Source organism: Manis javanica, chromosome 13 (genome assembly GCF_040802235.1).
Source record: "Manis javanica isolate MJ-LG chromosome 13, MJ_LKY, whole genome shotgun sequence".
NCBI lineage: Eukaryota > Metazoa > Chordata > Mammalia > Pholidota > Manidae > Manis > Manis javanica.
The window spans coordinates 96372831-96397091 of NC_133168.1; the positions used below are offsets into that span (position 1 = coordinate 96372831).

General features: G+C 60.4%; 1 protein-coding gene across 1 annotated transcript in view; it reads left to right on the plus strand.

The window, feature by feature from the left end:
* Window positions 1-24261, plus strand: part of KDM4B (lysine demethylase 4B) — a 117564-nt gene that overhangs the window by 78572 nt on the left and 14731 nt on the right. Inside the window, 4 exon segments of the mRNA XM_037018188.2 lie at window positions 12797-12993; window positions 19204-19305; window positions 19577-19773; window positions 23773-24212. Of these exon segments, the coding sequence (XP_036874083.1) occupies window positions 12797-12993; window positions 19204-19305; window positions 19577-19773; window positions 23773-24212 (936 nt within the window).

The following is a 24261-nucleotide window of genomic DNA, read 5'->3' on the forward strand; positions in this document are numbered from 1 at the left end:
ACCGAGTCTGGCTCTGATTCTGGGCCTCGTGACCTTGTGAGATAAAGTGACTTTGCCAAGGTCAAGGCAGTGGGAGGGCTGTACCCAGAATGCTGGGTGACCTTCCCGTCCCCTCCCCCATTTGGAGGCTTGTGCCCATCAGGGTTCCAGGAGGTACCCCAAGGCTGGCGGCCTCCTGGAGGGTGGCCTGTGCTCCTTTGCCAAGAACAAAGTTCCACGGCATGCGCTCAGCCAGGCGCGTTTTGTAGTGGGATTACTAGCGCATGAGACCAAAGGGATGCTCCGGCTTCACTCAGAGAAGAGAAAATGTGTGTGCATCAGCCTTTGTAGGGCTGAGCTTGAATTAGTCCTACAAGGCCTCATGCCATGTTGGATTAGCTCAGTGCGGCCTGGCTGCTCCATGGTGGGTGGTGCCGTATGAAGCCCGACAAGGGCTTCTTTCCTCCATGGAGGGCATGCTAGCATCCCCAGGCCACCGTGCAAGGCAAGGCGACAGAAGCCACTGCAGATTAAACAGAGCAAGAGAGATTCAGAACCTGGGGTGCATGCGGGGAACCTGGGTGCCTTTCACTGGTTCTGCCTTCTGTATGGGCCGCCGCCTGCTGGGTGCTCAGCCTCCCTGGGAACTAGAAGCTCCCTCCAGGCACCGTGCAGGGAGGTGTTCTGCTGCGTGTGTAAGAGGAGGGGCCATGCCCCAGATGCACACTTCTGGAGGAGGCCCCCACTGCTGCCTCCAGGGTGGGCCTCTCCCAAACCCCAGCATGGGTACTTGACCTTAATTACCATAAAATGGGAACCAGATCATGCCACTGCCTCTTGGAGCATGCCTTCTGTTGGTGAGGATGCCTCCTGCTGCGGGCAGCTAACCCGGGCCCACAGGGAGGTGGCAGGCAGTGACTGGGGGTGAGGGTGGGGGCGGCCAGAGCAATCGGCACAGGCGCAGGGCGCGTCTCACTGACCCTGTGATTTACGATGTGGGACGCCAGTGCATGGGGCTCGCAGTAAACTGCCGGGTGAAATATGTTCTCCCCTGGCTCCTTCCCAGGAGCCTCCAGTCACTCTGTCCAGCCCAACAGAGCGGGGGCTGAGGGTGTTAGAGCGTGCGCCATGGGGTGGAGTGTCCCCCCACCCCCAGGGCTGGCTGGGTTTGGCTGCAGAGTAAATTCCATGTGCCTTCATCCTGCGGGCAGTCGGCAGTGTGAGGGGAACATGAGGGGAGGCGCTGGCACTGAGCTCCCCAGCTTACCATCATCATGAGAGGTGCATCTCGCTGTCCAGCTGCAGCCAGGCCCCCGGGAGGAGGGGGAGCAGGTCCCCATGGGTTGAGGACGTGCGCACGGGCCGGGAGAGGGTAACAGTGACAGGGTGAAGCTTCCTTTGTGGAGAGCGGTGGCCAGGGTGATGTTGGAGCCCTGGCCCCCTGGGGGACAATGTCGTGGAGGGTCGAAGGCTGGTGACCTTGCCTGCCTGGCTGGCTGTCAGAGCAGCGGGAAACTAGCCCACGGTCACGGGCCGAGGGGAGCCCTGCGCCTAATCGTTCTGTTTATGAAGCGAGCTTCCAGTGGATTTCCTAATGAACTGGTTTGTTACCACATCTTGCTGCTGCGCTGCTAATTACATCAGAGGCGGGGGGCCAGGCGCCTGGGAGCGTGCCTGAGCAGATGAGGGCTCTTGGCTGGGTTTCTGCCCCAGGCTTCTGCTGTTTAACACTTTCTGGGCTGAAGCGCCTGCTACTCAGGCACCCCACCCCCACCACAGTTGTTCCAGAAGAAGTGTGCTTGTTGCTCACCATGCACTTGCTGCTCAGCTGCTTAGAGATGGGAATGACACTGGTGGGGCGAAGGGGATGGAGAGAGAAGGCACGAGAACGCTGGGAAGATTCTGATCCTGGCGAAGCCACCAGGAGCCACGTGGACGTGGGTGGGGGTGTGGCCCGCACGGGAGCTTCATGGGGAAGGCAGGCCTGAGCTGGGGCAGGTGTGTTCACGCTCTCCTCCCCCAGCCTGCAGGGCTGCGTCCCACGCCCAGGTGTGGCAAGGCCACACTCCCTCTGCAGACCCCGGGGCACCATTCCTCCTGCCTCTGCTGGCTCCTGGCCTTGTAGATCCATCGCTCCAGGCTCTGCCCCTCCTCCTTGTGGCCTGCCTACCTTTCTCTGGGCCAGTGTTCAGATTTCCCTCTTCTGCTGAGGACAGCAGTCATTGGATTTAGAACCCACCCTGATCCTGTGCCATGTCCCCCAACATCACATCTGCTTCAGCCTATTTCCAAACCAGGTCCTGTTCTGAGGGGCCTGGTGGGCATGAATTTGATGGGCATGCTTCAGCCTGTACCCCTGAGGAGCGCAGTGGGAAGAGCATTATTCCATACTGGGGAATGGAAGGCCCAAAGTCCCTGGGGAGAGAAGAGAGAGGGGTGGGTGGGGAGGAGGGTAGTTTAGGCCTGGGGTTTGAGGTGCTGTCTATGGGATGTGGGGATGCTGGGGAGCCCCCGGGAGCACAGTGGGGCCACTCCTTGAACAGAGAGACAGGAAGGACCAGTGTAAGGGCCGTGCGGCCATGTAACTGTAAGTTTATTAAAATGAAGTGAAATTAGACAGTCCAGCCTTGGTCTCAGGAGCAAGTGCGGGCCAACGGCCACCGATGTCCTCTTGGGCAGCGCAACTAAGACAGCCGTGTGGAGGTGTCCTCGCAGTGAGGGGCTGGGCTCTGTAGTTCAGTGGGCTGTGCAGGTGACGGGCTTGTCAGCTGGAAGAGAGGCGCCATCTGGCCTGGCCCACCCCCGTGAACCCCCATTCCCACACACCGCGCGGCTGCCCGGGGCCACTGGCTGTCGAACCTCCTGGGGCCCCTTTGCCCTGTATGTTCTGCCCTGGTTCCTGGTGGAGGTCCTGGAGTTGGTGCTTCTACTCTGACAAGGAAGTAAGAGGGTCCCTGTGGTCACATGCTATCTGGGTTGATGATGTCATTGAACCACATTTAATCATTTTCTCTTTAGGCCCATTGCTGCACCTCCTTTCTCCCATTTCACTCTTTTACATGAGCTAAGCTCTAATGTCTGCTCTTTTAAAAAGAGATGGCCTCTGATTAAAGCTCAGTGCTGTTTAAATTGGGGGAAATGTGGAAATAAGACTCCATGGGCTCAAAGGCAGCCTGGCCTCATTACTTTCTACCAAGCTTGTCTCCTGTTTATGGGGCTGCCTGCCGGTCCGAGGCAGCTGGGAGCAGACCACCCAGCTTGGAGGATGGAGCTGGGCGCCCAGCGGGGGCATCTGGGGTTCCTTTGGTTGCTGTTGGCCCTGCTGTGGCTTGCCCTGGCCCTAGGGTGGCCAGCTGGCAGGGCCCGGGCCTCAGTGCTGCCTGAGCCCCAGCATAGGTCAGTGCTTGGGGCCCTGGGGGGGCATGGCGGAGCCCCGCTGGGAGGAAACAGGGCCCGGGGCAGCTGGGGGACCAGAGGAGCAGGATGTGACCCTGGCACTCCAAGGTGCTGACCCTGCTCAGCTCAGCTCAGAGCAGGGCTTCTCAGCTGGGGGTCCTCGGGGCCTGCGAGCCCCAAAAGACACAGAGTTGTGTGTGTGTGTGTGTGCGCGCGCGCGCGCGCGTGCATGCTCCAGGAAATCAGATTGCAGCAGGGGCCCCCAAACCCCTGGCCTCCGGTCCCTGCAGAAGGGGGCAGAGCAGAGCATGTGCCCACAGAGCAGAATGCCCTTCCAGGCTGCATGGGGTGGCCCAGGTAAGCTTTTGAAGGGGAGGCAAACATTTCCTTGGAGCAGGGGACTGTTCCTGGAACCATGTGTTGTGTGTATGCAGCACCATGTCTTCATAGATGCCCTGTGGCCTCCCCACCCCACTTCCAGGGCTCAGAATGTTCTTGCCCTCAGCAGGGCACGTGGCTGGGGTGGGGGCGGGGAGCTGATTTCACGCCCTGCTCTGGCTGTGCCAGACTGTGTCCTCCACGTCTGCAAAATGGGACACTCTTGTACCTGGAGCAGTTGGTGACTTTGGAACTGCATGTTATCAGTGATGCCGATCACCCTGGTGAGGTCCCCCTCTTTCCATGACCCCTCTGGTGCTGAGAAAGGCAGAGAGGACCCTGGAAATGGGTTTAAGCATCCCATGGTGGTGAGGGGCCAAGAGGAAGCACTGAGCGGTTTTCTGCCAGAATTAATGTTTTAAAGAATATGAACTCCCAGCACTTGAAGTATACAGAAAGTAGAATAAAAAGAAAAAAGAAATGTGTCACATCTAATTGGGAAGCACAGAAGCGGTTGCTGTGGTCAGCCAGCTGAGGGGTGTGAAGTTAATAGCCTCTCAGGGCATGATCATTATTAATATTAATTTAAATATGTCATAGAAGATCGGAAACAACCTATGTGCATGCCGGGCTGTCCTTGAGCTGGACTATTATACAGCCCTGAAAAAGGCTGAGGTGGCTCCTCAAGCCCTCAGAGCATTCCCCAAGATAAATCCCAAGGGGAAGGCCGTGTAAAGATGGGGTGTCATCTCACCTAAAAAGAGCAGGAGATCTGTCCTGTGATGCTGGGTCGCCAAGAACATCCTGGGAGGATACACTAGGACGAGGGCACAGGGTGCCCTGGGAGGGGCCTGGCTGCAGAGGGCATTTGCCGTGCCCTTTGTTCTTTGGAGGTTTGTGCCCTGAGCTCTGTCTCCATGTGTAGCTCTCCATGCAGGAGGTGACAGTGAGATGGGAGCCCTGTTCTCTGGTGGAGGTCTACCCTGGAGCCTGGGGACCCCCCACCCCATTCTTTAGATTGCAAGCCTTTGGGAGCAGAGCCCAGGTGTCAGGAGGGAGCTGTCAACTCCAGGGAAGATTTTTGCCTCTTTGCCCCCCACTCCATTGAGCCCGCCTAAGCCTGAGATGAGTACAGAGCCCCCAGAAGCCACTCTGGGAGTCTTGTCTGAAGTCCGGCCTGTGGAGACCAGAAAGCAAGGCCTGGTCTTGGAGGCAGAGGGGGTCACAGCCCCCGCTGTGCCAGGGCCTGGGGGCCAGGAGGGGTCAGGGAGAAGAGGCTGCAGGAGGCAGAAGCTCCATCCTTGGGGGGTACGGGAGATTTCCTTTTGCAAAAAGATGCTAAAGGAAGGTCTGCTCTTAATAGTTTTTTATTTTATGTTTATTACACTGTGCAAAAGCACACCACTTTATATGATTTCAGTCATTTTGCATGGGGTTATTATGGCTCATAAAGGATGATTCCTCAGAAATGAAACTGGTGCGATTCAGACCCTGAGAAGCAGTTGTTGCCTTTTGCCTTCCGGCTGCGTGGCAGCGGGAGGGACTGGGGGAATAGCACAGCCCTGCCCCCCATGCTTCCGCACTCCCACATTTCCAGGGGACTTGGGGGTACACATCAGCTGTGAGGGCGGGTCCCCCCGAACGCCTGCTGCCTTGCCCGTCTCCAGCCTTGGGGCATTTCCCTGTTGCCTGTCCTGGCAGGTATGCCTTTTCTGTGAGTCCTTTTGTTGGGGTTCCAGGAGAGGAAATGGGGCGCTTGGCGCCACCTTAGCTGTACACAGTTGCAGATCCAGACGGCCTGGCCTGGTATGTCCCTGGTGCCCCTTCTGCCTGGCAACCCTGGGTGTGGGGACGAGCTCAAGGGTGGGGCCTTCTCGGGGCCCCTGGAAGGGCCAGCAGATGGAGGTGGACATCACCAAGGACCAAGGTCAGAAATGAGTGGGAGTGGGAGCAGGCGGCCCCTGAGGAAGGTGTGGGGGTGCCCCCGGCATTTGGGAAGAGCAAGGGGGATGGGGAAGGAATGGGGCCTCTGGTGTCCCCTCCACCTGTGGGCCCATTCCCCTCAGCTGGTGGCCCGATGGTGGTCCCAGAGCCAGGGGCAGGGCGCCCCTTAGAGGAGCCAGGGGTCAGCACTGTGTCGCCGGGCGCCTGCCGGGTCAGACCCACCCACGAGGGTGGCCGGCGCTGTCCCTCAGGCTTACTGGGTGGCAGCCCAGGAACGAGGGTGGGGTGCTGTGTGCATCTTGTGCCAGGAAATGCTGAGTAAAAAGCTCCTCCAAGCTGTACCAGGCCTTGATATTTGTCCCTGGAAAGGGTTGAATTCATTCTGCTTTAATACCTGAAGAGGCAGAAGTGGAGGTGGGTGGCCAGTCCTCAGTTACCGTCCTACCGTGGGGTCCCTGGCGGGCCTCGGGGCCCCATGTTGGTGGCCCAGGGCTCTGGGAGTAACCACTGCCCTGGGCCCAAAGCATGGGGAGCTGTGCCCTCCCATGCCGGGGCCTCCGAGCCCGCCCTGAGCCCGATCACGTGCCAGTTCCATCGTTTTGCGATCTGTCTGTGTGGGGCACCTGCTCCAGGAACCAGAGCCAGCCTCTGCCCCAAGAGCCCACGCTCTCATCCTCCCCGGACTCAGTGCCCCAGAGACCCACCCCTGGCGAACGGCTGTGTGATGCATCCGTCTTCTGACTCAAGGCGGCAGCCTCCCTGCCCCCAGCTCGACGCTCAGATTAGGCCCCGGCTCCCAAACTCAGTGGCCATAACTCTTTGTCAACTGTCATTTGGAAGTGACAAATGTGCTTCTTGCGAGCCACCAGCCTTTTCTGTGATTCTGTGATGGGCTTGATCCACTGAGGGTCACATAGGCTGTGCTTTTGTGAAGGGACACCTGCCTTGGGAATGCCGAACCCCAGCAGCTGGGCTGCTGCCCTTTGAGGCTGCTGCCACCCCAAGCCCTCCTCTCCCCTGCCACATACCCATCTGCCTGCAGAACCCAGGCAGGCCCAGCAGGCTGGCACGTACACACCGGGGGTCTCAGAAACTCCAAGGAGTCCCTGCGGCTCAGTTACTAGTGGGCAAGGAGGCTGGAGAAGGGCCCCTCTCTGAGGGGTCCCAAGGCCTGGTTCTCCCCCAGGGTGCTTATCTGGGGAGAAAGCACCCATCCCTGGAGGGGCAGGATGCAAAGAGCACATAGTGGGTGTGTGTTCTGGCAACTAAGCTTAAAGTCCGAAACCATTTTGCTCAGGGTTTTTATGGCTCCGATTGCGGAATCCAACCCAAGATCAGGGACTTTCTTTTTAAACATCCCAAACCTTCGGGGTTACAGGCCCTTAGAGCATGTGCGTCTGTCCACTCCGGGCCAGACTATTCGGAAGACTGCGGGGAGTTACAGACGCTGCTCTATCGTGAGAGGGGCTCTGCTGGGGAAGCCACATCTGTAACTTGGACGTCATCTTACACGTGTCCCTTAGCTGTGTACAAAGTGTTTCCGCTGATTGGTGTAGCGTGTTGGGACTGACCTGGTGAGAGAAGGGCCCCCACTATGCACACCCACCTCAGAGGACAGAGGAACAGCCTATGCGTGTCGGCTTCTGCTCTGGGTGCTTGTGCAGTGGCTCTCCATGAACTGAGGTGACCCAGGGCCTGACCAGGGCCTCCATCCTTAGGTGGCATTTCAGGGACCTCAGTTCCCGTTCATTTGTGGCCGTATGGGTTCATTAAAATAAAAAACCCAGGGCAGTCTCAGGCAGAATATGTGAAATCGTGGCCGGGGGTTAGCAGCTGCCATCTCTGCCAGGGGGGACTCGGCAGTCCCCCCACCCTGGGCGGCATGGGGCTGGTCCCGCTGGGGCCAGTGTGGGACAGTGGCTGGGCCCGGGTGTGGGTGCCGTGCAGCTGGCCCGGGCCCACTGAGTCCAGTTGGGCTCTGGAGGGTGTGTTCCGTGGGGAGAGGGGGTCTCAGGCTGCAGCTGCGCAGCAGGTGGCCCCGAGGAGGCAGAGCCCAGCCAGGTCTCTGTGCCTCAGATGCTGGCCAGCACCTGGTGAGAGCCAGGTTCTGGAAGCAGGTCGTGGGGAGTGCGCAGCCCTCCAGGCTCAGTAAAAACTGGCCTGGAGTGAGTTCCCACAAGGCCACCCGCCTTGGTAGCTCAGGCTGCCGTAAGAAGCGCCGCAGACCAGGCCGCTTCAACAGCAGCCGTGTGTTCCCGGGGAGCCAGAAGCCTGAGGTAAGGTCCCGCTTGGTCGGCTCTGTGAGGACTCTCGTCCTGGCTTGCTGTGTCCTCATGTGATGGAGACAGTGGGGGAGACCCTGATTTGGAGACTCATCCTGTTCATAGAGGGCTCACAGTCCTATAGGGTCAGAGCCCCACTCTTAGGACCGCATTTAACTTTAATTGCTTCCAAATACAGTTGCACTGGGGGTCAGGGGCTTCCACCTAGGAATCTGGGGGACTGATGAGTCCATCCGACACATCTGTAGTTGCTCACACAGTTCACTAAAGTTGGCATCTGGGAAATTGACCACCAAGGTCCTTAGACCTCAAGTTATCCTGTAAACATTTTTCTATGACTTACGTCAAGGTTTGGCCACCTTCCTGTAAAGGTATAGATTCTAACTGGGATTTTCGAGGCACGCGTGCACGTGACTGCTCAGCCGTAGGCGTGGCCATGTGCCAACAAGACTTTATTAACAGACCGGTGGTGGGCTGATTTGGCCCACAGTCCATAATGCGATCACCCCCAACTTAAATAAGATAGCTGCTCAATAAAGAGAAAAATAAATAGCACACGGTTTGTACAAGCCCACAATCGAAAGAACCATGGTTATTGTTTGACAAATGCCCTTGGCTTTCTCTAAAGAGTTTTGCTCGTAATTGGGGCTTTACTGTCCTCAGGACTGTGCAGCGCGTAGTGCTTCAGATGACAGATCCATCCCAAGAACATTTCTGTCATTTAAATGGTGCTCTGGACCAAGGCTTCCCAGCAGCGTGCGGCACCGCTGCACGAGTCTGTCATTTATCTAACCTGTCCTGTTGCTGAGCATTGTGGTTGGAGCTCATCCAGTGCGTGTGTGCCTGTGTTCTTCCCAGGCACTAGCAGAGCCCGTCTTTGTCTGGAGTCCTCACTTCCTGGGGCAAGATCCCTGTGGGGGAGGCGGTGGGAAGCACTTGCTGCAGGTATGAGCGCGTCTGTCCGCCCTCGTCCACGCTTGTTAGAGCTGAGCCTTGGTCGGCAGCAGCCCAGCCTTGCTGGGGCCGTGAGGGCCAAGCTGTCCTGTCACAGCTCCTCCCGGGGGGCTTTGGGAGGCTCAGAGCTGTTGCTCCCCTCTGCTGGCACATTAAGCAGCACTTGTTTTCCTGCATGGAGTGGAGGTCACCCCTGAACACATTCTGCTGATTAATGGGCGCATGCAGCTCTTCCAGCCGTGCTGGCAAGGGCTCTTTAAGGCGTACTTTGTGGGGTCGTCAGAAAGTCAGTTTCCATCAGCAGTGGTCGGCGGGGCATGGGGGTGTGTGCCAGAGTCATGCCCAAACCGTGCCTCTTCAGTCTGTAGGCAGGCGACGTCACCAGGGAGCAGGGAAAGGCCGCAGGCGCCCGGCCCTGTGCAGGGCAGCAAGCCCAGAATCTCAGGGGGTGCGAGCAGCTGGGGCTGAGAGCCCATAGTGTGCAAGCCCACCCCGTGGACGGAGGCTGACCCCAAGGCAGGCAGGCTGGCGGGTCCAGGCCGGCCCCCCAGAGAACACAGCTTGTCTCAGGACATACCATGTGCAGGTGCTGGTGATTGGGGCCCAGGCCACACCCAGAGTGGTTCCATCCCCACACTCTGCCCCTTGCCTTTACTCCTTTATCTGTCCCCATCTGGTCGCTCGGACACTCATGGAATCCCCGGGCACCTGCCTTGGCTGCTGCGGGCAGGGTCCTCATTACCTAGTTACTCAGAGCCCTGTCCCACACGACTCTGGTGGCTGAGAGCTCTGCGCTGGTGCAGGGCACCCTGGGGCATGCCCAGGCTTGCAGGGGGCAGACTGCCTCCCCACATTCCTGCCTGACTGCTCCCATCAGAAGCTAGTGCCTAGCCCGCTTCCTTCGGGAGTGCACTCTGTCCCTGTCGCGGGTGCTGGTGGGGACCGCTGACTTGAGGAGCAGCTGCGGTGAGAAGGCAGAAGCTGTCAGCTTTAGTAGCTCCAGCAGATCCTTATGAAAATGCACGTCCCGGAAGGTTTGGGCGCCGGGTGGAGGCTGCAGCGGGAGGGTGATCGGCGGCTATTGAAAACAAATAGCTCGATTTGCTGTCTGCCTCGCCACCCTCCCAGGGGCTGTTCAAAGGCTGCCCTGATGACACTGCTCGAGCCTTTGCACCCCTCGACCCCCGCCTGCTCTGAGCCCCCTTTTCATGGCAGCCCTGTGCTTGCTCAGGGGCCCCCCATGGAATAGCTGTGCGTGACGTTCCCCAACCACAAGCTGCTGGTGGTGGAAGCTGTTAGGGGTCTGGCATGTTCTGAAGTTGCATTTTAAGAGAAGCTGGATCTACTTGCTGGTCTTAACAACTTCTTCTCCCAAATTGTCAGGATGAAGGAGGCCACGGGTTGGGGCACTGCTGGATCTCAGCCACTCAGCCACAGTGGTGCCTGTCGCGGGTCCTGAATCTGAGAGGCTGTCACTCCCACTCCCCTCTCTGGGACCCTTGGGGCCTCGCCTCCTTCCTGCTGTTTCCTTCCCTGGTATCCCATGTCCCCCAAATCTATGTTCCCCCACCAGTGAACCCTGCAGAGTGAGTGTGGCTGTTCATAGCGGGGCATCCAGGTTGGGCTTCAGGCCACTGGGCAATGCCACCATGGAGCATGTCCCTGTGTCCCCTCCACAGTGCACAGGTGCTTTTTTAATTACTTAAGGAAAAGCAGTCGAAGAGCCACTCAATATAAAGCCCTTAAGCCACCACCAGTGGTGACTCTGGGGAGGCCACGGCCTGGCCAGGAATCTGAAACACGGGCACCATCTGTGCTCCCGCCACTCCACAGCCAAATCACACTGCCAACCTTTCTCTCCTGCATAGTCTTTCATTAGATGTATCGCCTTTGCTGGGAATCGCTTGGTCATAAATACTCCCTCCTGCTTGGCCATCAGTCACTGCCGTCCCCAAGCCTGAGCTCGGGGCTCCAGCCCAGGGCAGGGATACTGGGGCTGCAGGAAACTCCTGGGACCTTTCACAGCCTCTCCTGACCCCGGCCCGCAGCCCCAACCACCTCAGGATCATAAGAGCAGATTGCCGGAGTCTGGGAGGGCTTATCGGGGCACTTGAAGGCTTTTCCAGCATGGCTCCCTCATTTCCACTGAGAGGGTGATGGGGCTTGCCAGGTGGTCGTAAAGGCAGCGCAAGACATACATTTCAAATGGGAACGCAGTTTAAGTCACGGATTTGGAAACAGGTGTCTCCTGAGCCTGTGTTTGCCAGAGGCGCATTGGCATCAGGAGCCGCAGGGCTGCAGTGCGGTGCTGCGTCCCCGAGGGTGGCTGCCTTCGGCCTCTGTCACGGCCTTCAGGGCAGGCTTGTCCTCGGTAATCTGTCTCCCTGTAAGGAGGTGGGGACTGTGCCTGATGTGGAGGGAGGAGCCTATGGCGTCCCAACCACTCTGTGGGCCCCTCTGTCCTCTGCACGCCCTCCATGAGCTTCCACATGGCTTCAGCCACCCCTGTGGAAATTCCTGTTCCCGGAGGCAGCTGCCCACTTCCAGTGGCTGCTTTCTCCTCTGGAGTCTAGACCAGGACTTGGTGGACTACGGTTTGCGCCAGATCTAGCCCTCTGCCTGTTCGTGTAAGTAAAGTTTTATTGGTACACAAGCCATACCTATTTGTTTACATATCCTCTCACCTCTGAGCTTCATTGCAGAGGTGAGAGGTTGTGACCAAGACTGTGTGGGCCACAAAGCTGGAAATGTTTACAGCCTACAGCCTGGCCCTTTACAGGCAGTTTATCAGCCCAGCCCTAGACCTATGACCTGTCCATTTCTCCCACCCTCTCACAGTAGGATGCTTTTCCAGGCTGATCTTGGCCTCATCCTGTAGGTAAGCGAGACACCAGGATTGCCAGGGTTCTCCTGCTGCTGGAGGGCTCCCTGTCCACAGCCTGGCATCCAGAATCCTTAGCTGGCCTCTCCTGCCCACAACTTCCCCAGGTGTCTAGTCCTGCAAGGTGCCCGGCTGGGGAGCTACCACGGTGCTGTGATGTCAGTGGGGGGGCCTCCAGGACATGTGATTTGGGGGGTTTCAGGGCACAAGACAGATGGGTCTGGATAGTGAGGGGGCCCAGAGGGCCCCCATTTCAGCCTGTCCTCATCATGCTTGCTCGCCCCTCACTTGCAGCTCCTGACACAAGGAACCCTCCTGTCCAGGTCAGCGTCCACTGCAGGCCGTGCCAGCACATGTTCCTCAGCAGCCCCCGTGTCGTCTGGGCTCTGGCAACACTGGGGGCCAGCTTCTGAGCCTGGGGCCTCGCTTGCTCTCCTAACCTGACAAATCAGAGCCTCAGCTGGGTGTCAGCCTCCTTGAAACCATGTTCGTTCTCTCATTTGCTCTCGTAGCTCTTTGGGGACTGACTGCCCTTTTCCTCTTCCTAATTGATCCGTTTGGAATTACTGCCATTATAGAACATTCCACATGCATTTTACTTACTTGAGGGCATGCGTGTCTGACAGGATTTGGGCTTGAACTGACACAAGGCAGCCAAAACTCAGACCTTGGCCTCTGGGCTCCTGGGCTGGGTGGCATGCCTTGCTCATTCCTGAGCCCTCAGCAGAGGGAGGGCCACGTGCCAGGTGGTTGCTGTCAGCGACCAGTGCAGTCCTGGGGTGCACCAGAGGCTCACGTTTGCGGGTATGGCTTGGATAGGAATGTTCAGCAACCTCACCTTTCAGCTCGGACAAGATGATACCCTTTTCTATCTGGGGCCAGAAGCTCTGGAAAGGGGTGCTTAGGGGAGGACAGGGCAGAAAGTACTGTGCCTCTGTGCAGGGCCATTCGCCAGGGCTCAGGCCTGTCCCGTCCCCTGCAGTGCACATGCCGGAAGGACATGGTTAAGATCTCCATGGATGTCTTCGTGCGCATCCTCCAGCCAGAGAGGTATGAGATGTGGAAGCAGGGCAAAGACCTGCCGGCGCTCGACCACACCCGGCCCACAGCCCTGAGCAGCCCCGAGCTGAGCACCTGGAGCGCCTCCCGGGCCTCCCTCAAGGCCAAGCTCCTCCGCAGGTGAGTCCCCAGCAGCCGCCACCCCGGCCTCCCCGCTGGAAGGTGGCTGCAGGCTGTGCCTCCCCACGCACTCCAACCCCTGTGTCTCCCCCAGCTCCTGAGGCTGAGCATATTCCTCACCCGACTTCCTCTTGTGCTCGGTGGGCCCTGTGGCCTCCGTGACTGTGCCGTCAGAGACCCTGTTCCCTGCCACGCCTCGTCTTGGGCCGCACTGTTCCCTCTGGCTTGACACACGCCATCCCTCCCTCTCTCCTGCTTGTCCTGCCTGTCAGGGCTGCTTGGCATGTTCTTGGCTCTGAGTGGGGCAGGTCCTGTGCGGGGGTCCTGGGGCCCCTCACCTTTGGCGTCTGTGGTCACTCACGTGGCACTCCCAAATACGTGCTGCTCGGGTTCTCAGTCTTGTGGGTGATGGCAGAGACCCGACCCCCAGGGACGTCCTGTGCACCCCTGTTCCACCTGGGAGAACCCCCTCTCAACCTCGAGGACCCCCAACGCCCCTGCTCTCTGTGACCAAGTGGTCACATGCCTGGTGTGAGAGGGGCAGGGAGGAGAGAGCGATGCCTCTGTGCCCTCTTGGCACGCTGCCAAGGCCCTGGGGGCGAGTATGTCAGGTCTGGGCTGAGGAGGGCATGGACCTCGCACCTGCGCGGAGAAGGCAGGTCCTCTCCTGGCCCCAGTGTGAGCTGTGGCTGCAGGGACCTCCCTGTGAAGGGCTTCAAGGGCCACACAGTTTCCCACGACCCCTTGACCTGCACAGACAGCAGAGAGACCTTCAGTAAGCAAGTGGAAGGAGCGTGCTGTGGCCCAGTAAGGCTCACCTGTGGATGCGGACGCGGGCACTTCTGTCATCCCCACCTGCCACAGAGTATTAGAGTACTCTTCCAACTTTGTGAGCCATTTAGAAACATAAACGCCATTCTTAGCTGGTGGGCCACCCACGGCAGTGAATCGGCGGACTGCTTTCCCTTCTGGGTGGGTCTCATCCCTGCTGGTGATGGCGATGACGGCTGGTGCCTCCCCAGGGCCCGGCCACAGGCACTCAGGGATTCCCCTTGTGGCGCCGGGTTGGTGTCCTCCCACTCTGCAGAGACACCCCGAACTGTTTCTAGGAAGAACCCCCCAGGCTGAGCACTCACCCTGGGGCCCAGAGCCTTCCCCCTGCCTGGGCCCTTTGCCCCAGCTCCTCCAGGGGTTTTCCCCTCTCAGAATGCTCCTGGGATGCTTTCAGACCTGCTGCTGACCCGCACCTGCAGGCCCAGCTCTCCTGCTGTCCTTCCTCGTCCGTATCTGTCATGTATGCTCTCCGGTGTTCCTTCTGAAAAGCCACTTCCGGCGAGGCTGTTCCCTAAGCAGGCACAGAGCAGGCTTGCCGAGCAACTGGCTCCCCAGGCGGCCCGCGTTTGCATAACGGTTCATTGACTGTGGCTTCAGCGGGTTGGTGGACTGAATGGATTGCCAGGAAACGGGCCACATTCCTGAACCAGAATGTGGTTAGGGGCTGTCTGAAGAGCCTGCACCCAGGGCAGGGACCCCAGCTGCCTGGCCTTAACCTTCTGCAAGAGGAAGCGGCCCCCCTGGTGCTCCCTGCCCCCGCCGCCCCTGCTCCTGGCGGCCCTTGCTGGCGGGCCCAGCTCCCCGGTCACGCACCTTCCTTTCTGGAGCATGCTGCCTCTCCCCCGCCTCTCTCCCCCTCCTGCGCTGACCTGGGAGCTGTAACATTCTAATGGTGAAACTGAATAACAAATCGTGTTCCTAGGGATATAATTTTCTTTAAAGCCTTTAGTATGTAAAATAAGGTTGATTTCCACCCCCCACCCAGTTTTTTTAAAGTCATGGTGCAGGGGTCCTTTCTCTGAAAAGGCTGATGGGGACTCGAGGTGTGGAAGTCCAAGGCCAACTTGGATGCCACTGTCCCCTCTGCCTGCTGGCAGTGACTCAAGTCCCCTGTGACTCTGTCCTGGCCCTGGTGCTCCACGGGGCTCCTGCCCCCACCCAGCTGTGCCAGGTCTCCCCAGCCTGATGGCTCCCCTGAGCCTAGAGGGTTTGTCTGGGGGAAGAGGTGGGACCGCCTGAGTGGAATTGGCTTGGGTGAATCCATCCCTGTCCCCAAACTAGGGTCTCCCCTTTGGCACTGCTGACCTGAGGGCCAGGTCATTCCCTGAGGGGCCGTCTGGACACTGTGGCAGCTGAGCCGCATTCCTGACCCCCACCCAGTCCAGGCCAGGAGCCCCTAGCCAGTGTGACAGCCAGAAAGTTGTGCCTGAGCTCATGGCACTGGGGTCCTGCCTGCTGCCTCCCCACGCTCTGTGGCCTTGTCCCTTCTTGAGGCAGGAGCACGTATCTTGGGGCCGGGCAAGAAGGAGAAGGGCACAGGGCATGGCTCACAGACCCCCTGTGCCTGGGTGAAGGTGCTGCTGGCTTGGCAGCCCCAAATGCTCCCTGTGGGATCCAAAGTCCTGGGCGACAGCTGGTCCTGTGAGAGCTGGCAGCCCCGCTTTGAGGTGCCAGAGGGACTGTGTGCCCTGGGCCCCCCTGGTAGTTGTTCCAGGAGCCACTCAGAGCCTGCGGCATGGGCCAGGGCCCCAAAGGAAGTCCCCCATGGCCTCACCTGCCGTCTGAGGTCCAGGGGTGCCTGCTTCCATATGGAAAATGGTAGTGTGGTATCTGGATTCAGTCCCAGTGTTAGGTTCCTATAAACTTAACCACGTGGTATCTAGTTAGGCCTGGCGGGTAAAGGCATGTTTTTCTCCACCGTCTCGTGAAATGGGACTAAAATGACCACTAGCAAAATGACCAAATGACAGCAGGCGAGAGGACAGTGGCTGCCAAGCGGAGTCGGCAGACTTAGGAGGGGTGGGCAGTAGCACCTGACTGTAGCACAGAGAAGACTTGGTCCTGGGCCGGCAGGCGGGGCGCTGGCCCGCTCCTGCCGTGGGACCAGAGAGGCCTGAGGTTCAGACATGCGTGCTCCTGGGACAGGGACCACGAGGAACCGGAGGCAGGTGTGGGAGGTATTGCGGGGCTCAGGGTCCCTCCACCCACCTCCCAGCAGAAGACAGGGGCCCTGCTGCCTGCTGACGTTAAACTTGGGCAGGCGCCAGCCTCATATGCCCCCAGCCCTGAAGCAGGAGAACACAGGCATCCTCTCCCAGGTCGCAGAGTGGCCCAGAGGAGCGAAGCTGCAGATCCTGATGTTGGGGGTCCCCCGGGAGCATCAGGGCTCCTGCTGCCTCTGTCCCCTTCACAAGGCCCCACTCACAGGCACAGCCACCTGTGAGCACCCAGCCAGGGCCTCTCAACCTCTGAGGAGATGCATCATGAAAGTCAGTCTCAGGTGAAGAAGAGCGGGACCCACAGATGGAGAGGGCGCCGTGAGCATCAGAGGTGGGCTTTTCCGAGGCCCGGGGTGAGGGGCTGCACCAGGGAAAGTAGAACCTGTTGCCAGAAAGAAGAAGCCTTCAAGGAAGAGAGGCTCGGAGGGAGGCTCGGAGGCATTCGAGGCGGGAGCTGAGGGGCCGGGAGAGGTGGGTCGGTAAACAGCCCAAGGAAACCCCGGGCCCGGAGGCAGGAGCAGCTAGAAGGCCGGAGGCCTGGCTGAGGGACCGCAGGCTCTGCCGGGAGTTTCAGGCACTGAGAAAAGGACGTTATGGGGACCCAGACTTGCATTTCCAGATGGAAAATGCTGGCGTGGAATGCAGACTTCCTGGCATGAGCAAACAGGTCACCTTAAAGAGCAAGAGACCGTAATGGCACTGGACCTATCAATCATGATGGGCTGCAAGCTAACAAAGGAATAAGGCCTTCCAAAGTCAGGAGAGAAATAATTTTCAGCCCAGAAGTATGTACCTACCAAATTACCAACTAAATGTGTGAGGAAAATACAGATCTTTTTATGCAGCGTCTTAGGTTTCCCCTCCTTTCTGAGGAAGCTACTGGAGGATGTGCTCCAGCTAAACAAGGGCATCACCCAAGAAAGCCAGGGCTTCAGCTCCACCAAGCAGCTCCAAGCCAGGAGAGGCCACGGCAGCCTCAGGACAAGGGGAAGGCCCTTGGGTGTCATCGAGGAGCATGCGGTGCCCTGTGTGGGAGACAACATCAGGAGCTGGGGCGGAACCAAGAAAGCCTGGGCATCTACGAGGGGGCCAGTCCCCGACTCCAGGAAGAGGGAACAGAGGCTGCCATACAGGCAGCTCTGCGGCTCATGGACGCACAACATTCAAAGAGGCAAAAACAAGTGCATATGGAATCTTGCCACACTGAAAATGGTAGCAGACGTGGGGAAGGAAGCTGGCGGGCTTGGAGGTGGCAGACCACACCTTACGTGGCCCTGCCGGCAGTTGGCAGAGGAAGCCAGAACCGAGAAAGGAGAAGACAGCAGGGGGGTGAGGGGAAGACAGTGCATACGAGGAGAAACAGTGAAAAGGGGGGATGGTGTCTCATCTGCAGAGGCCCAGGGGCTGCTGTTGGGCAGCCTGCTATGGTTGGGGTGTGCATGGCGGAAACCTCTGCCCCCAGCTCTGCAGCAGGTCGGCTGCAGTCTCCCAGGGTTGACTCCCCCAGCTTGTGTTTCATGGAGTGGATGTTTCTCTGCATGCTGACCTTCAACTTGCTTTTCCTGTGCTGCGCTGGGGTGTGGCCCTCTGCCTGTGTCTGTCCACCTAGTTCACCCCCATTCTGCAGGTGCCCAGTGGTGTGTTGGGGGCCAAAGAAGGCCTGGGCTCTCTTCAGCAGACAGGACTCTGGTGGGGCACCCCTAGTCAACCCTGGGAGCGGGTGGGGTGGCATCAGTCCCTGGGTTGGGTGAAGGGAGGGTGAGATAGGGGCTGAGGAGGCAGGCAGCTGCAGGAAATCGAGGCCAGGTGAGTTGGCGGTAGGAGGGCTCCCTTCCGCTGGGTGCTGCCTGGGGCCAGCATGGGGGTGGGCCTGTGGGCGCCGGCCCTGCAGCATTCCCGGACCTGGAGGGAGGCCCCTCCTCGGGTGACAGCTGGTGACCAAAGCCAGCTGCACCCTAGTGCTGCAGCCTCAGGCTTTCCATGTGTTTCGAGTGGGGGCCACACACAACCTTTCCAAACTCCCCTTGTGGAGCCACTGGAGTCCCCAGGGAGGGAGCCTCCTGGCTCCCTGCCCCCGTCCCCTCATCCCTTGCTGATGCCCCCCACCCTGCTCCCCAGCCGCCTGTCTTCCCGCCCCACCCTTGCTGCTCCCTCGCAGTGCCCCCTGCACGCCATGCCTCTGCCCGCAGTGCTGCCATCCCTGGAATGTCCCCTTGCTTTCCACCTTTGGCCATTGGGGTGGTTCATGGCACAACATCGCACGGGGCTGGTCCCACACCAGGCTTCGCCTGAGCTCAGGGGAGACGGAGCAGCAGCAAGCCAGGGGCCCTCGAGCTAGAGGCCGAGCCACGGGAGGGGCTGGAGTGGGTAGTGTCAGGGGAAGGTTAGGACCAGGCCCCCAGGAGCCGGCAGGGCCAGGCTGGGGCAGGTGGCGAGGAGGCTGTCGGCGCTGTGTCCCCCGGGTGGGAGATGGGGGTCCTGGTGTTGGGAGCCCTGGGAGCCTCCCCAGGTCCCCACCAGAGAGTCCCGCTCTCCTGAGGGGCTGCTCGGCCCTGCGGGCTCCGCCCCTTACTGTGAGGAGGAAAGACCAGGAAAGACTGGGGGCTGGGCTATGAGGCCTTGGGCCTGTGGCCCCTTGGGGCGTCACCCCAGCCCCTGAGGGGCGTTAGCCACCCAGCCAAGGTGAGCTTCTTTGCTTCTCCACACACCCGCCTGGCCTCTGCTCCCAGCTCCTGGGCCATCAAACACCCTCCTGTCAGTCGGCAACCACTCTGTCCCCTCTCTGGGGAGGCCCAGGGACCCTGGTGTCTCAGCCAGGCAGGTGTCCCAGCTGTCGGTCTGCAGGACCGCCCGCCTTTGTCACTCTCCTTTCTACTGCCTCACCTCGGTTCTCCTGCATTTTTACTAAGAAGCGGTAGCTGAGCCTCAGGGATCCCCGCTCGGGGCACCGGCCACCCTGCTGTCCAGGACTGGTGCAGCCCGGGCCCAGGCCAGGCGAGGGTGTGCCTTCCCCCGGCCCTGAGCCGGCGAGGAGGAGGCGCCGGGCAGCTTAGGGCCGGGAGCTCCCCGACAGAGGGGCGCGGACCCGCCCCTTAGGTGAGGGTCCCGGGAGCGCACAGACACCCCAGAGGAAACCCCCCTGACCTTTACATTCTAGACAAATTAGTCTGAAGGAAAACAGACACTGGAAAAAGACTGAGGAGGAGAGGAAACCAAATCTAGAAAGGAAGAAAGAGCAGACCAAAAAGCCGGGGCTGGCGTAAGTGCACTTCTGTCTCCCTGTCGCCTGGGCAGGCGTCTCCCATGGCTGCGTTTCCATCCCCTCCACACTCCCTGTTCCCTGCCTGCCCGCGGCTCCCGGAGCCCGGCAGCCCTCGTGCCATCTCCAGCTGCCATTGGTACCCTGCTCACCACGGCCCGCTGCCCCCCGCCCCCCTCCTGGCTCCCGGGGGCTCTGTTCTGCAGGAGCCCCGGCCTGGGGCTCCTCCCACCCCTGTCCTGCCCCCTGGCTGATGACTCTCCCTCTCCAGGTCCCACCGGAAGCGGAGCCAGCCCAAGAAGCCCAAGCCCGAAGGCCCCAGGTTGCCCGGGGAGGGGGCAGCCAGGGCGGCCCTCCTGGAGGAGGCGGGTGGCAGCATGAAGGAGGAGGCTGTGCGGGAGGCTGAGCCCGAGGAGGAGGAGGAGGAGCCCCAGCTGCTGCTGGGCCAGGAGGCCGAGGCTGCAGAAGGTCAGTGAGGGCCACCAGCACGTGCCGCTGGGCATACCCACCACTTAGCAAAGGGTCACGGCTCTCTTTTCATTAATTCTAAATGGATCGCAGCCCAAGCCCTTCGACTGTAGTGGGGTGGCCACCCACTGGTCACCTCCTTGGGCCTCACCGGCCCATAGCACCTTGTGCCCAGCCTGCCGGGCCCGGGCTCCACGGGGCTCAGGCTGCCCCAAGCAGGCCTGTCTGAGGAGTGCACGTCACTGGCCCACAACCCTAGCAAGTCCCAGTTCTTCCCCAGTTTCCCCTTTCTGAGCAGGCTGCCACCTGCACAGAGGTCCCATGTCCTTTGAGAGTGAAACGTGCTGAAGACAAAGGCAGCCACACAGAAGGGCCTGCAGGCAGGTGCCGCCGCCCCGGGCGCAGCCACTCCCGACCTCTTCCACCGTCTCCTTGGGCCCTTGGGCAGGTTGGGTGGGGAGGGCCCCCATCAGCTTCCCAAGCCCGGGGCCCCAGGGTGGGGGCCGCCTCTTGGCTCCAGACTGGCACTGCTCCGCCATCCAGACACTCCACTCCTGTCCCATGCCAGAGCCTTGCTCCCAAAAAGGAGTTGGGGTGTGCGGGTCCTCCCAGAACATGGCCCCTCAAGAGAGGAAGTGGTCCTTTCAGGGTGTTACACATGGCTGCCACAGCCAAGGGGGCCCTGTGCTGAGATCTGGAGCCTTCTGTGAGCCGCCCACAGGTCCCTGGAAGGAGGATAACTCCAAGCGGGTAGCAAATAAGTGCTCGCGGTCAGGGCGAGAGCACACATGGCCGCGGATGAGGGGAAGGTTTTAAGTGCTTTCTAGACTTCCTGTAATACTAGCCTGGTGTTCCTAAAAGCTGTAAGAGCTGAAGATCATGTCAAGCGTTGGCAGCAGGGCGTCTGGTTTTGTGTTTGCAAAGGGAAAGTTGTACACTGCCGTTCACTGGCAGCAGCCAGCCGGGCTGAAGCGGAGGTGGCCGGGGCGTGGGCAGGCAGGAGCGGGTGTCCCAGGGGACGGACTCCTCGGGGTGTCAGGAAGCCGGGGCTGGCTCACGTGCCACTGGGCCCCAGGGGGCCTCCTCACAGCTGGCTGCCGGCGTCCCCACTCCATTACTGCAGGAAGACCTGCTGCCTTGGGCCTGGCCCTGGGATGGATCGGGAGCCTCTGTGCATCCACGCTGACCCCATGCAGCCCCAGCAGAAGGCAGGCCGGCAGCCTGCATCCGCCCTGGTCTGCTGGAGCAGCAGGGACCCCCTCCTCCCGCAGGGCACCGACTGTGGGCACCACTGGTGCACACCTCAGGCTTGGGGGCCCAGACCCTCCAGGTGCTCTGGTGAGCCTGGTAAACTTTGGTGCCATAGAGAAGGTGTGGGGACCCCCCTTCTAAGCAGCCAACACAGCCTACCATGGAGGGCTGGGCTATGCTTCCTCCCATCCTGAAATAGGCCAGAAGGGCCTCAGCCTGAGGGGGTGGGGGGACCTCGCCCAGACCCCCACCCTGGCTCTGTGACCATGCTCCCCTGTTTCAAGGCTTCCTCAGGCTGGGCAGTGAGGGGCAGCCCCTGCCCTGGGGCTGCTGTGGGTCCCACGAGGCCAGCAGAGCTCTGATCACCCAGGTGTCCTTCCTGGCCTTGAGCTTGCCCCCTAATGGGGTCCCCTGGGTGTTCTCCCCTTGGCGTCCCAGAGCCTGGGGGGCATGAGGAATGGGCTGCTTCCCAACAGCAGAGGCTGCGCATGAGAGCAAATGGGACCTGCTGCCTCCAGGCTGCTGAGCGACAGCGGGTTTTCCATTCTGTTCGCGGTTCGCGCTGTCCGGGAGGGAGGAGTATCAGATGTCCTTAGAGAGCAGAGCCATTTGCCTGCAAGTGCCTTTTATACAAACCGGACAGCGCCTTCCTGGGCCAGCCTCGGCGGGTTTCTATAGATCAGCAGCAGCAGCACCCACAGCCCCGGGCCCCTCACCTGCGGCCTGCGGGGCGAAGCTAGAGCTCCTGGGCCCTTGGGCACCTCCCGGGCGTGGGGGAGCCATCCCAGCCCGGCATCTGTATGGGGAGCGGGTTTGGTCTTCAAGCTGCTACCTGCTGCTTTCCTCGGCCAGGTGGCTTCATGAGGGGTGGGCCTGAGGCACCAGGGGGCAGTCCAGGCCCCTCCAGGTAGCAAAGCCCAGGGAGACCCCACATGCCCCCGAAAGCTGGGGACCAGAGGGGCGTGGGCCAGGCAGGACAAGGGCCCTGCACCTCACGGCCATAGAGCCTCTCTCGGAAAATGACGCGTGTGCTGGCCCAGGACACTGTGGGCGTCCCAACAGCCACGTGGTCTGCAAGTGTACAGGTGGGGAGGGGAGGGGATGGGACAGGTGGCAGAGGCTGCAGCGGCCTGGGCGTGCTGAGTCAGGGGTTGGGCCCCCGAGCACACTCGGGGCTGGGTCTGCCGACAGGGAGGGGCCTTGCATGACCCCTTCCCTGGGTGGGGTCAGGGAAGGTCAAAGGTGAAGCTAGAAACCCTGGCCCTTGGGAGCCTGGTCTCCCAGGGTCACCGGCACCTGTCCTGTCCTCTCTGGTTGAGGAACAGGGGTGACATTTGGGCAGGTTTTGATAGCAAGAGGTAGAACTGGCTGCGTGTCCTGGACCACAGCTGGCCATTCTCGTTGTCACCAGGTTTAGCATGGAGGGGGCCTGCCTCTGCCTGTGAGCTGTCCTCGTTTTCCCAGCCGGGTCGGGGAGACCGAGGCTGTAAAGCCCAGGGACCAGCTGCCACACAGTACTGTCAGCAGGACGACCATCTCATTCAGGCTGCCCTGGAACCGCACATTCCAGGCAAACGGATGGTGGCCGCCCGTTCTCAGCCGTTGTCACTCCTGACATGATGTCCTGAGCCTCTGGGAACTTGGGACCTGCCGACGAGAGCCTGAGCTAGGGTGCCCTCCTCCAGCTGGAGCAGGCACAGCCCAAGGGCCGCAGGGCTCCCCACGCACCGGGTTCTGTGGCCGGGCTGGTGGGCCCGTGCATGTCGCCCTGAGCTCCGCAGGCCTCATGAAGGTCCCCAGCTACAGAGCTCCCCATGTCTGCTGGGGTAGTGACCACAGACTTAGGCTGGAGACCCACATTTATTCTCTGGCAGTTTTTGAGGCTAAAAGCCTCACACGGGTGTTGCTGGCTGAAATCTATGTGTGGGCAGGGTTGGCTTCTTCTGGAGGCTCCAGCAGGGAGTCTGTTTCCTGCCTTTTGCAGCTTCTAGAAGTCCCTCATTCCTTTGCTTGTGGTCCCTTCTCCATCGTCCAGCAGTGCCTGTGACCCTTCCCAAGTCACGGTTCCCTCTGACTGCAGCTGGAGAGGCCACCGGGTCCACCCAGATCATCCCGTCTCAAAATCCTTAACTTATTCCATCCTGCAAAGGCCCTGTGGTCATGTCAGGCTCTACATCCCCAGGTCCCTGAGCTAGGTCATGGACAACTATGGACCACGGTCCTGCCGGCCTCAGGGGCCCTCTCAGTTTGGTCTGGTGTACTGCATACCCATCCTGGCCCCTGTTATGACGCCACTGCAGACACTCCTCTCCCACCTCCTCCCTGCCCCGTGACCTGGCAGGAAACCCCCCAGCACCAGCCCTCGGGGCCAGAAGGGGGTCAGGCCCTCCAGGCCCCAGGTGGCTCCTGTGTTCTGTTCAAGGGACAACTCTTTGTGGTTTGTTGTTTGAGGTTTTGCTTTTTATAAATCCCAAAAGTTATTTGCCTTAACTGTGGAAATACGTAAACTCAGACCCCTGAAAAGAAAATGAACCCTCTCTCTGCTTCCCACCCCTTGGGAAGGGCTTCAGGAACTGCCCCCAGGCGGGAGCCCGGAACCACAGAGGTCCCTTCCCAGCAGCCTTCTGATGGCTGTCCTCGGCCTAGTGCTAATTCTAGAAGCCCATGTTCTTTTGGCAAAAGCCAGCCCCCACGTGGGCTGGGGGGGCCACTGGGCACAGCTCTGACCTGTCTCTTCTCTGCCCACAGAGGACGGGAGGGGCAAGCTGCGGCCGGCCAAGGCCAGGAGCGACCGGAGGAAGAAGAGCTACGGCCCCCTGCACCCCCACCACGCCCTGTTGCCCCCACCCACCCCATTCCCCATGGAGGAGGCACCACGGCCCCCCCCCTCGCTGGAGCCTTCCGTTCTGGCCTCAGGCCCTGCAGCCTCCACGGGGAGCCCCCTGCCCCCGCCCCTGAACGTCCTGCCTCCGGAGGCGCCGGGCGAGGAGCTGGAGGTGAAGCCGCGCCCCATCATCCCCATGCTATACGTGGTGCCGCGGCCCAGTGCAGCCGCGTGTGACAAGGGCCGCGTGTCCTGTCAGCAGGCCTTTGAGCACTTCACCCAGAAGGGCCCCGCCTGGAAGGAACAGGCAGCCACCATGGAGCTGGCAGGGCCTGAGGAGGACAGCAGAGCCAGCGAGGTCCAGGTAGGGCAGCGGGGGCACCAGCCAGGGCCCCACACGTCCAAGATGGCCC